This window comes from Tachypleus tridentatus, chromosome 8, assembly GCF_004210375.1.
Source record: "Tachypleus tridentatus isolate NWPU-2018 chromosome 8, ASM421037v1, whole genome shotgun sequence".
Classification (NCBI taxonomy): Eukaryota; Metazoa; Arthropoda; class Merostomata; order Xiphosura; family Limulidae; genus Tachypleus; species Tachypleus tridentatus.
The window spans coordinates 86,901,238-86,914,261 of NC_134832.1; the positions used below are offsets into that span (position 1 = coordinate 86,901,238).

A 13,024-nucleotide genomic window follows, 5' to 3' on the forward strand; every position below is an offset into this window, starting at 1 on the left:
CATTACTTTGTTCATTGAAATAGCTAAGAAACATCTTACCCGTATAATTCCTTACATAGTTCATATACAGTGCCCTGGGAAAATATTCATCCCTATCAATAATGTCACATCTTGATGAATTACCAATAATGAAAACATTTGTTTAATGAACTTATTTTTGTTCAAAACCCTAATGATCAAACTTCACACTGTTATGTATGAAGGTGGTTGAATGTTAGCAAAACCTGCAGAGAAAATATACAAATTGAAATTTGCTAATTGCATAAGTATTCAGCCCACTAAGTCAGAACTTGGTGGAAGGGCCTTTGGTGGCAGCTACTACTGTCTCTCTTTTTGGATAGGTCTCTACTAGCTTAGCACAATATGATGGTGTAATGTTTGTTCATTCTTCCTGAAAAATTACTTTGAAACAACTCAAGTCTGGCTTTGCCCTTGTCCTTTGGGTCATTGTACTGCTGAAATGTGAATTTTCTACCCAGTTTTAGATTCATGGCTGACTCAAGCAGGTTTATCTCTATGTTTGGTTTGTAATTTGTACTTTTCATCTTCCCTTCAATCCTGAGAAGCTTCCCAGTCCGTGGTTATGAGAAGTATTCTCATAACATGATGCTGCCAACACCATGTTTGATAATTAGGATGATGTTGACAAGGTGATGTGCTGTGTTAGACTTGTGCCAGATGTGACGCTTTAGACCAAAAAAGATCTATTTTTGTCTCATCTGACAACGAAACCTTCTGCTACATGTCTGTAGTATCATTAACATGCTTTGTCGTAAACTCTGTGTGAGATTCAAAATGATTCTTTTTCAGTGATGACTCCTTTCTTGCCACTCGCCCACACAGAACAGCTTTATATAAGGACTGAGATATTGTCAATGTATGAATACTGACTCCCATTGTAGACATGGAACTTTGCATATCTTTCAAAGTCACTGTTGGTTTCACAGTGGTATCCTTTTATTCAGTTTCCTGCTTGCCCAGTTGCTTAGTCTGGAAGGGTCGCCTGATCTGGGTAGTTACTGGGTACTATGAAACGCATCCCACTTCTTCATACTCAAAGTGATAATCAGCTATTTTAAAAGTTTCTTATAATTTATCTTGATTTGTGCTTCTCTACTACTTTATACCTGTCTTATTTGGAAAGCTCCCTGGTCTTCAGGGTTGGTTTATCATATTACTATGTGAGTTGTAACTTGAAAAGATGCACTCTAGTTAAGTAAAACCACTATGATTACACACAAGCAAGAGATCATTACACTAATTTGGTAACCTTTCAAACTAAGCTTTTGCAACTGGACTGATTTAAGGTTGCCGTAGCAAAGGGGTTGAGTACTTATGGAATTGAAAATATTCTAAGTTTCTTTGGAAATTTAACTTAAATAATATCTGCGTTTGGTTTTTAGCTTTCTCAGTGTGGAGTTGATTTTATAGGCTTTAAATATAACTTTCCATTTGTAAATTTCATTGTTTCAAATTCAGACGGCAAAAAAATGTGGAACTTTGCGGGGAGGTGAATATTATTATTTTAAAGCATTATAGATAAGTCATTTACAAATAAATCTTACAATATCACTTAGATTATATCAAAAATGTACATAAGGGACATTTGCATGGAATATGCGTCTTATAAATTGATCTAGTGAAAAAAAAAGATAATTAACCAATGAACTGTTTGTAAAGTGTTATTACACAATCAAACGAAGGGACAAAGAGGTACTAAATGCTAAAAGTTTAACAATCATGAACATGGCCATGAAGATGGTAATAGAATTATTTTATTTTACTTAGTGTTTGAATCTTGATTTCGTGAAGTGATCATATAGCATTTACCAGTGAAAATAGAAACCGTAAAGGAAGAAGGAAGAGATTCAGATAATACCTGACCATTCTAGATCGTGAACAACACTACCGAACGCAGATTAGACACACGCTCAATACCAGTACTTTGAACTGACAGGAAAATTACAAGAAATTCAAAATTTGTTTTCATACAATAAGCAAAAGACCACTTAGTACAACTCGCAGAAACCGTAACAAATGACTTTAATCGAAATGAATGCACTTTCGCTGGCTTTCTCAATGTTGAGAGAGCCTTTGACAGTGTATGGTAAAGTGGGTTAAAATTCCAAATCTCTCAAGCGAAATTACCGCAAGGTATTATTCGATGACTTTCCAGCTTTCCAGATGACAGAAAAACTAGCACATTCTCGGATTATTATACTACAGAGGCAGTTGTCCCACACGGAGGGATAGTTAGCACCCCACTATTCATCATGTACATGATTAAGGTTCCTCTATTAGATCCAAACTAATGCTTCTATTCCAAAATTGCTTATAATGTGGCTATATGAAAGATCTCCTACAACAGGGGTGGGCAACTTATTTTTCATAGCGGCCACAACTGTGGCTAATGAAAACAACGTTGGCTACACTATTAAAAAAAAATTGAAAGATGTTAATTTAATCAAAATAATTGCATTTCAATTAATCTTCTATGTGAAAATTATTGGAGATTTTCATCAACAAGTTTCGTGGAATTTGGCTTAATATCTATGCTTAATAAACGTCTTAGCTCTGCCTCAAAATTTATGTCAGTAAGCCGAGATCTGTATCTAAACTTGAGAAAATCTAGCGTAGAAAGTGTTTATTCACACACCCATGTGGATCCGAACATGGAAAATCATTTTGAAATTGCTATCTTTAAATTTGGAAGACTCTCATTTATCATAATAGTGTGACACACCTCTCTGATAGAACATTTTTGTTTACCTTTTGTGTGTTCTACACTTTGCAGGGTAAGCATCTCGTCTTCAAATCCACACTTATCCAAAGACAAAAAAGATGTAATTTCCTTACTGAAGTATCCCAAGTCAAATTAAAATGGATCATGCAAAAATTCAAATATCAATTTCAAATTTTTAAATTCGGAGAAACATGATTAAACTTTATGAGGTAGAGTTTTGATCCAGAGATCATCATTAGCATCAGAGAAATCATTATTATTTACCAGAAAACTATTCATCTTTGCAAAATTTGTCAAATCATTTTGTAATTGTTCCACAAGAAGGTTCAGCTTTAATTGAAATTCATGAATATACTGTGATTGTTCGCTTATTATTTTACTTCTTCCCAGAAGCTTCATATTCAAATGAGTTATCATGTCGCACAGAAAGTGCAAATCACACTGTCATGACAAAGTTTTAATTTCAGGGAAATTTTCAATCTTACTTTTTCAAGAAGGTACTCTTATTTGAAGAAATAAGGAAGTAAATCGTTCCAAGACTTTTCCTCAATTTAACCATCAAAATCAGTAGGATCATCAAAAGTACAGTCACTGCTTTTCTCCAAAAACTCAACAAACTGTCGATGTATGAGAGAGCTTCCACTTCTAATATAATTCGCAATTTTACCGAAATGTCTATGAATTTTTTCAATTCATCACTTTTAGACATCTGAGCACATAAATTTTCCTGATGCACCTTCAAAAATTCTTCATGCACAACCGATGTAGAGAAGAATTTGTACAGCTTCTGAATTGTCACAAAGAACTCTGCTGCGGCCTGGACGTTGTGCACACAATCAACTAGCACAAGGCTGAGCCTGTGTGTATAGCAGTGGACATGCACAGCCTGAGACACCTCTCTCCTGAACCTCTCCTGTACGCCACTGATGTGCCCTGACATACTGCAGCTCCGTCATAGCACTGGCCAATGCAGGCATTATGGTCAATACCACGTTTAGCCAGAGTCTCCATGATTTTCTTGAACAATGAATCTGCATCCAGACCCTCAGAAGCTGTGAAGTTCAGGAACTCGTGAAGGCTCTGTTGGTGGAGGTACCTCACCATAATGGACAGCTGTTCTTGTTTGCTCATATCCTTTGTTTCATCCACCATTAGAGTAAAATACTCAGCTTCCATGACTCTTTGCTGATATCCTTCCTGATCATTCCAGCTATGATGTCAAGCAGTTCGTTTTGGATATCATGGTGCGTGTACTTGGCATTGCCAGGATCACTCAGCTTCTTCTTCACAATTTCATCATACCTAGAAATCATGTCAAGAAGTTTCAGGATATTTCCCCTGTTATCTGACTAACTACCTTCCCTGTGACCTCTCTGGGCTTCATTCTGGCAGGTTGTGTAGAGCAGTGCATCTATTACGGCTCTGATGTAATGTCGGTTTTCCTCCACAGTTTTAGCATGGCTTGCATCGAGAGCATGTTGGATCCTTGCACCCTTTCTTTTCTGCAATTTAAACTCTGCCCAAGCTTGCATGGCAAACTTGTGTCCTGCAAAGTTATCATGGGACTTCAGTGATGTGGTCGCCTTCTTCCAGTTCCAGAAGCCTTTATTGGTGAAGGACTTCTCAGTTTTATTGAAGTGTGTGTGACTAAAAGACGACATGCGAAGCAGAATGCAGCATCTTGGGTCACAGAGTACTCCAACCACGAGTGCTGATCACGCCAGTTCTTGTTGAATGACCTTGACTGGCCGTTGTATTCTGTGGCCGGGTATCTCATCAAGTCTGGACAGGTAGAACCACTATCTGGAAGCTGGCTCAGATCCTTGGGTCCTGGTGATAGTTTTTCCTGCCTTCCTGAGTGGTGCCATCCTGCGGCTGGGGTTCAGCACTAGTCGTGTCTGCATTCTCACCATCACGATCACCACTGTCCTCACTTGCACCACATGTGCTTGTAGGACCATCTACTCGTTGCCTCTTCTTGAGTAGCAGGTAGTGTTGCGTATTCAACCCTATGTGTAGTATGACTGGTTTATGTTTTGGTGGGTGATGTCTGACTCTTGTCTTGTGTGTTGGTGTTCTTGTTTGAGTCACTGATTTTGAGTTCTTTTTATTAATCCAAACTGAGTGTGTTCCAGTGTGAGGCTGAGTACCAGAGAGAGCGAGAGCCACGTAAACAAACATAACTCCCTTTTATACAGAGCGCACGAACGTCAAAGTGACCCCCGAGCCGGCTGACTGCTAGTACCACTTCTTGCTTCCAAGTTGTGTTAGTTTATATGAAACGAATGGGAATTTCTCTTTTTATATTGGCATTAGGGCTTACAAAGGATATTCAACTTAAACATCGAAATCTAAGGATAAAGATATAACATACATACTATTGGGTCATTTCATGAATAAGGAATAAATAACAGCTAAACATAGTTCAAGATTACGAACAACTGCTCTGCAGCATTGAGATTACCAAATTATATTAATAGCACATGAAATTCCAGAACATATCCGTGAAATACTGTTCGAGAAAGTGTTTATCTTTAACCATATAGCACAAGTACTTAATTAGAGGATAGTGGTAATGTAAAATTACTGGGCTAATTAGGGAACACAAACACAGCTTTGATAGGGCATGTTGTAAAACTTTGGGCAGCTAATGGGAGTGAGCGGGAAGGAGTGTGTGGCGTACGGCTGGCATCTGGATCTCGATCGAGTTAGCCGATCGTTAGCCATATGCAGCACGTACACCATGATCAGCAACTCGGTGATCATACGCTTAAGGCGTTTGAGGCAGGAATGGTGCATTGAACAATGCAAACCTGCGGCCTGGATATTGAATGGTCATAGTGACACCAAAACAAAATGTTTAAGTTGCAGTTGACCTTCACAGAAAGGCTGGTTTCTTTATAAGTTCACATTATTCATACAGGTCAAACTGTGGTTGTGATATTGTTCTTATTATCATAAGTGTGACAAGCACCTGTTATAATAATGTAACTACTACATTACATTAAATTAGGCGCTTCTAAATAGCCCAATGACAATTTCAAAATTCATTCTAGAATTGTTTAGAAATATTATTTGGTCAGTTAACATGTAAGGTTATTATTTAATCATAAGTTTAACATTAATTGGATTGTAAGTCACAATTTTAAGTGTATGCCACAATCATCAATACAATTTTGGATGGCTGATACACAATGCAAAATGATCTGACAAAGGACACAACACGGCTAAATACTTCATAGTTTTGACCTATATGCAATACACTTATACATGCATGCTATGTTTTACTTTTCAACAAAAGATAAATTAAATTAATGGGTAAATACCTGTGAAACCTTTGATTTATCAAGTAAAATCCCTGATGATCTGTTGTAACTTGAAATCAACGTGGTTGGCTAATCTTCGTCAAAGCTTAAGATAGAATGGCATTACACAGAGAGCGGCAATACAGCGCATAAGTTTCAGTGCATTCAGTACGTTGCTGTGGGACGCATGACATATACTTCCGTCTTAATGAAGACTTTGAGTTCTACAGATCTATGTCTCTTTGATGTTAATTGTTAAGTAACAACGACGATTGTGTTTTCCATATTTTATGAATATATGTAGATAACAATATTGGGGGCTTGGTTCATTTGGCGCCGCCACTGCAGTCAACATTTATGCATATTTATGCTTTTCAGAACATAATTGTCAATTGTAATGGTGGACTGGTGAAAATTATTTCTTCTACAAATCTGCGTTGTTGAAAGTCCATCTATGCTCAAAGAAACAATCACTGTTTTTGTCAATAGAGCCTTCTCTCAACCATTGGTCATGGAGTTGAGGCATTAATTAAGCTTGCTTTGGTTTGTAACTTGAAATGTATTTCTTAAAAGTTATTGGCTTACACATATAAAGATGCTTTGAAACTTTTAAAATATTTTTGTCTTCCACAATAATTATAGAGTAAATACCTAATATCTTCTGAACCAATTCTTATTTTCACTAGGACGAGGAGAATTTGGAGATGTATTTATTGCAAAGGCTCGTGGAATAAAAGAAAATGAAGTTGAAACCCTGGTGATGGTGAAGTCACTTCACACTAGAGATGAAAATAATCACTTTGAATTCAAGAGAGAAATGGATATTTTTCACAAGTTAAATCACCAGAATGTGGTGAAACTGCTAGGATTATGTCGAGATGTGGAACCGTTTCTCGTGATTGTGGAATATAGTGACTGGGTGAGTTACATTAAAAAAATCCATAAGAAGTTAGTAATACAAAGTTTTTAAGAAGTTTATCTCTAATAAACGAGTGTTAAAACCTCATATTTTTGTATGTTTTGGTTTATCTAGGAAAAACTGAATTAAATCCTAGAGTTACACCTGATAGACCCACTTGATAGTTGAAGATTTGGTCAATATATCAATTATGGAGTAATAATAATACTCTTACTAATGACTCTGTTTTAAATGAAATAAAAAGACTGAACACAAAATAAAATATACAATATTTATTCTCTCATGAAAAGCAAACACAATGTGATTATCTGATTGGATGTTTTAAATGCATTGAACTATTGATTCTTTTATCAATCTATCACAATGAGACCTTGTATCAGTCTTTATAAATGAATATCAATTTTTAGACTATATTGATTTTGTTTGACAAAAACATTCCAGACTCACTAACTCCAAGGTTTCTCAGTTTGAAAGAAACCTCTCATTCACCCATGGTAAATGCTGTCCCTGTGACTAATCATTCTCATTACAACATAGGCGTGGCTCTAACCTCTAGATATCATCTGAACAACCTTTGAAAGACACTTATTGGCAATTATTATTGTTCCATCAATCAATGTGTTCCCTTGGTGGTGGTAAAATTACTTTAGAACAACAAAAGTAACTTTACACAAGATCAAATTAATGCTTTCTTTGACCATGTGTTATGTGAAATTTCCACATATTCAAAACAAAGAATGAATTCAGAATGAAATATGAAAATGCTACAAGAAATTAAATTCATGGTGTGTTCAAATGCTACAATATTGCCAAGAAAGTATCTGTACAAGTCTCTTAAAAGCATCATTAATGAGTGAGTTTTATATGAAAGTTGTGTGAAAGGTTAACAAGATATTTAATTCTGCACTTGAAATGCACAAAAACATTTTGTTTTTAATTTCAGTAGACTCTTGAAGGTATTGAAAGAGTTCTCAGGGACACTTAATCTATTTTATAATATTTGTTTTGATTATAAAAATTTAAAGTATATTTAATAGCAAGTTCATTTCAGCCATGTATTATTTCCAAAAGATACAAATGCCTTTTTTAACCTTGAGATTTAATTACTCTTAAAAATAATTAGTTTATACAAAATTTTTAAATAATTAATTTCTGATAATTTTTTTTGTACTTTTACATACACAGAGATATTCAATGTAGGTAAATGCCATTTTTGAAGCCCAAAACTGAAAATTATTTCCTGAAACATAAACTGAAATAATCTTTTTACTATTAGATATGAAACAAGTGGATTTTTAATGAAAGGCATTTGTTTGTAATTGCATAAGAAAAAAATTATACTTGTAGATAATTTGATAATTCATCACTGATAAGGAGCATACTAAAGTATTTCATTTGTAGAATAACTGGATTTTAAACTCTTGTTTAAATTTCATAGGGTGATTTGAAGCAGTTCTTGTTAGCAACTCGAAAGGATACAACTCGTAAAAGTCCTAAACCTCCACCATTGACTACTTGTCAAAATATAAGTATTTGCCACCAGGTGGCACTCGGAATGGAAAACTTAGCAAACCACAGGTTTGTCCACAAAGATTTGGCTGCAAGAAACTGTCTGATCACTTCCAAATTGGGTGTAAAGATAAGTAGCCCAAGTCTTTCAAAGGACACCTATGCTCAGGAATACAGCTATTTCCAGTTCAAAAATATTCCTTTACGATGGGCTCCAGCAGAAGCAGTCCTGGAAGATGAGTGGTCAACCAAGAGTGACGTTTGGTCTTTTGCTGTTTTCACTTGGGAAGTTTTCATGCAGGCAGAGCTTCCTTTTAGTAACAAGGGAGATGAAGAGGTATTGCAATTTCTGAAAAACCATGAATTGCAGTGGAACCCACCAGATGGAGCTCCTCAACAGTTATCAAACTTACTTCTTTCCTGCTGGAACAAAAGTCCAAAAGACAGGCCAACTTTCAGTGAAATTGCTGTTAAAATTGCAGAAATAAAAATAGATGACTAAATACTTCCATAAAGTGGCAGAATATGAGACTGAGTTCCCTGTTGTTAAATCTTCTTGGGTGTGAATGCTCCTTTGGAATTCTGGCCTCTGCTGGCTGGATGGCCTTACCTTGAGCAGACTTCAGTCTTATGTATTATAAGTTATGTTTAGGCATACAGAAAACAAAAATTCTTATATCAAACGTTAGTCAAGAATTTATTATGTCAGAAAGAGGTATTTAATAAAAAGAATTAACTACACTCAACAAAATAATAGATCTGAAGAAATATTTGTTGTTGTTGTTTTTTGTTCTTAATGTCTATCTAAATTATGTGGGAAAGTTTATAATTCATTTTCACTGCCAGCAGTGCTGATCCATCTCATGAACTCTTATACATGAGTATTTAGAACTTGCATATTTATTAAGAGGCATTTGTTACCATGGTTTATCAAACATTCAGTTTGTGTCTTAGTTACCATTAAATTGGCAAGCTTGTTACTTGTTTTCATGCTTTGTGTGTGTGTGTGTATGAACAGTGTTGTCATAGTATGTTGAGCTTCAATCTGAAGGAAGATTATTATTTTCATTGAACTCTTCATAGTAAGGGTACAAATCAAAATAACACATTATTCATATTAAAAATATAAATCATGATAACACACTACTCGTAGCAGAGGTACTCATCAGGATAACACACTATTCATAGTAGAGGTATTAATAATGATAACATACTTTTCATAGTAGAGGCATTAATCCTGGAAACATCATTCATACTAAATTATGAAAGAGTATAACAATACTGTTCATAATTGAGGTACTAATTAGGATAAATACTATTCACAGTAGAGGTAATAATCATGGTAGCACAATATTCATAGTAGAAGTATTAATCATGATAACACTGATCATAGTAGAGGTACTAATTTTAACAAACTATTTATAACGAAGGTACTAATTGTGATAACGCTATTCATAGCAGAGGTACTTCCCATATTGATCTGTTTATAGTAAAGATACTAATCATGATAATAAATTATTCTTAGCAGAGGCAGTAATCAGGATAGCTCTACGCATAAATAGAGATACTAATCAGGACAATGCACTTTTTACAGTGGAGGTACTATTCAGAACAACACACTATTTATAGTAAAGGTACAAATTAGGTTAACACACTCTTCATAGTAGACTTAATAATCAAGATAACACCAAAGTAAAGCTTCTTTTTAGTGAGCAAACAATAGCAAATTACATTATTCATGTACATCTTACAGAAAAGCCAGACAGTTAATACTCAAGTTAAAAAACATTCTGTAATATACATTTCAATGTCCCAAAAATCATTTCACTTTATGTATTATAAAATTAACCTCATTCAGACTTATTGCCATTATTGTAGAGAGATATCATTCAGCAAAAATTTAGTAACATTAAAAAAACATACTTCAATATTCCACTTTTTCTTCAAATTGAAATATTTGGTTCATTTTTATAATATCTTCTACTTCACTTCTAACTCATAATAAAAATACCAAAACAAAACCAAAGTAAACATACGTTTATAAAGCTCTGTTTAAATGCATCATTGGTTTTTCTTCTATTTGTCAAGACCTGATATGAGGAACAACATCTGTTTATCATACAGTATAAATTGATAAGGTTTCTAATATCAACGTTTAATTAATGGGTACATTTGTACCTGAAATTAATTTACTTCTCAAACAAATCTTATATTAATGCATGTTTAAACTGAAAAGTGTTAAGAAATAATAAAAGAAGCAGTAAAGCAATCTGAATTATGATGAGATGGTTTAATCATGTTGTGTGATGTGCTGAATCTTAAAATTACTGCTACTGAAGTGGGGGGGCAATTAATGTGTGGATATGGATTGCATTATAGGAACTGCAAAACTGTAATAGGATAATGTGTGTAAACTGTTACAGTATCTGAACAAAGATTTATTTGAACTTCCATGAGCTTCTATGATATGTGATGGTGAACTGCTATGATTTAATATTTGCTTAAAATTCAAAGTCCAGGCTGTGTAAAATTTACACATGATACTGTTACTCTGAGCAAGAACAGTTTTTGTGCAATATTCAGTCATTTTGGATAATTTTTAGAATGGAAAACTTTATCAAGTTAAACCTCCCAGAATGTTTATCCACTAGCTACATGAATCTGATAAAAAGAGTTAGCCAGTGTTTACCTTAGATATGCAGTGATTTACTCTATGTATAAAAAATTAAATAAACCTACTATTCGTGTGCTTCAGAAAATGTGAAATTTTGAGCAGTGTAAGGTTTTTGATATTTAAGTTTCTCAAAGCTTTGAACAGTGGAGCGATGCAGCTGTGAAGTTATTAAGTTTCAGAATGTAATTTTTTGTTCTTTAAATTGTTTGGGTATTAACCAGTTTCTTGCAAGTACAGTAACTGAATAAAAAAGATATATTAAATCATCCATGTCATAAAACATATCAGCTTGTAGACATCTTTAATAATAATCATTTGTTTATAAAGTTTATGTTAAGAAACCTTGTGCACTAATGACAAATCTGTTGAACTGTTTCATGAAATATAATTAAACCAAATGGTGATTTGTATATAAACATTTAAGAGATTTTTGAGGTGAAAAAAAAAACCCAACAAATATTTATTAATTTCTTTCATTAACAAATATAACAGTTTTGTTCTCTATCTCTACAAAAACAGATTAGATTCGTTTTTCTTTGGCAAAAAAAATCTTTTACCTTAAAGCGTTTCTGAATAGTGTTATTAAATATCACATGTATGTCTTAGTGTTTTGTTTTGTTTTTTACATTTGATGTACACAATAAATTTTATATACAAACATTAATTTACACACTGTTTTGATGTGTAAGTTTTATAATACACTTCTTCATCAGTATCTCATTCTGATTTTCAAGAACATATCACAATTCTATAAACAATAAAAATTAATTGTAGAAAATGTGTATTCCCACATATTTAACAGTTCAATAGTCAATCTAAAGAGGGTTAGGGTGATTTTTGAAGGAAAAAGAAGAATGTTAGCGAAGTCTACTATGAGTTGTTGATCCATGCCTTGAAAAAGTTTTTTTGTAGTTTTCACTGAAAATGAAACATGTTGACAGTGTCTCAGGTTCTTTTTATGCTAGGCCTGGCATGGCCAGTCGGTTAAAGTGTCCAACTCGTAATATGAAAATAAAGGGTTCCCATTTACACCAAACAAGCTTGCCCTTTCAGCAATGGGATGTTATACTGAGAGGGTCAATCCCACTATTCATTGTACAATAAAACTCATTAATTTTTCACTTATTATATAAGGAAACTGTATTATTTCAGTGTCGATTGTTCAAATCAAAACATAATTGATAACTGATGACTCCGATATGACACTTTCAATAAATGTTATGTTTTGATTTTAAATAAAGCAAACTGAAACCCAAGTGAATGTGTTTCAGCATGCCTTGGAAACAATTTAACATATAATCATCAGCATGACTCCAAGCCGTACTATCAATTAACATTTTTTATAGATAACTAAATCAAAGTGAGAAATGATCTCAGTAATGCTTAATACAGTTCAAAAGACTATGTACCATTATTTTTGAGTATCTCAAGCCTGGTAAATCAATATAACTATAATAGTACTGTCTGTTATATGTCGATGTAACTACTTCACGTGGTCTTCTCTAGATTCATTTTCATTGAAATTGATATGGAGATCCAAATTTTACGTTTTGCGGTTTCTATTGGTGTTTCTCACCATTACTTCGACCCATTTTGATGAATTTACACCAAATATGGCATAAATATTCATTGAATTTATGGGGAGATATATACAAATTTTCAATTTTACGTTTTTTACTACTATTTTGCCTCCTGTTGATAGATATTCAAATTCTTCATGAAGATTTATTCGTTCCATGTGAAGATAGATGCAAATGTTCGATTTCACATTTTGTGTTTTGCAGTTTTTGTGGCTGTTTTTGTGCATTTTACAATTACATATAGTTACATATGTCTTTTCATGTCATAAGAAAACCTTTCATTAATCACGAATT

The 13,024-nt window shown here is 33.9% G+C and overlaps 1 protein-coding gene across 4 annotated transcripts in view; it reads left to right on the forward strand.

Moving 5' to 3' along the window:
* The window catches only part of LOC143222853 (inactive tyrosine-protein kinase 7-like), a 98,168-nt gene extending 86,354 nt beyond the window's left edge, over nt 1-11,814 (forward strand). For all 4 annotated transcript variants that reach the window (XM_076449940.1, XM_076449944.1, XM_076449941.1 and 1 more), the window contains 2 exons: nt 6,735-6,967; nt 8,406-11,814. In XM_076449940.1, the coding sequence (XP_076306055.1) occupies nt 6,735-6,967; nt 8,406-8,978 (806 nt within the window). In that variant the 3' untranslated portion in view covers nt 8,979-11,814. The remainder of the gene's footprint in view (nt 1-6,734; nt 6,968-8,405) is intronic.
* The last annotated feature ends 1,210 nt before the right edge of the window (nt 11,815-13,024 follow it).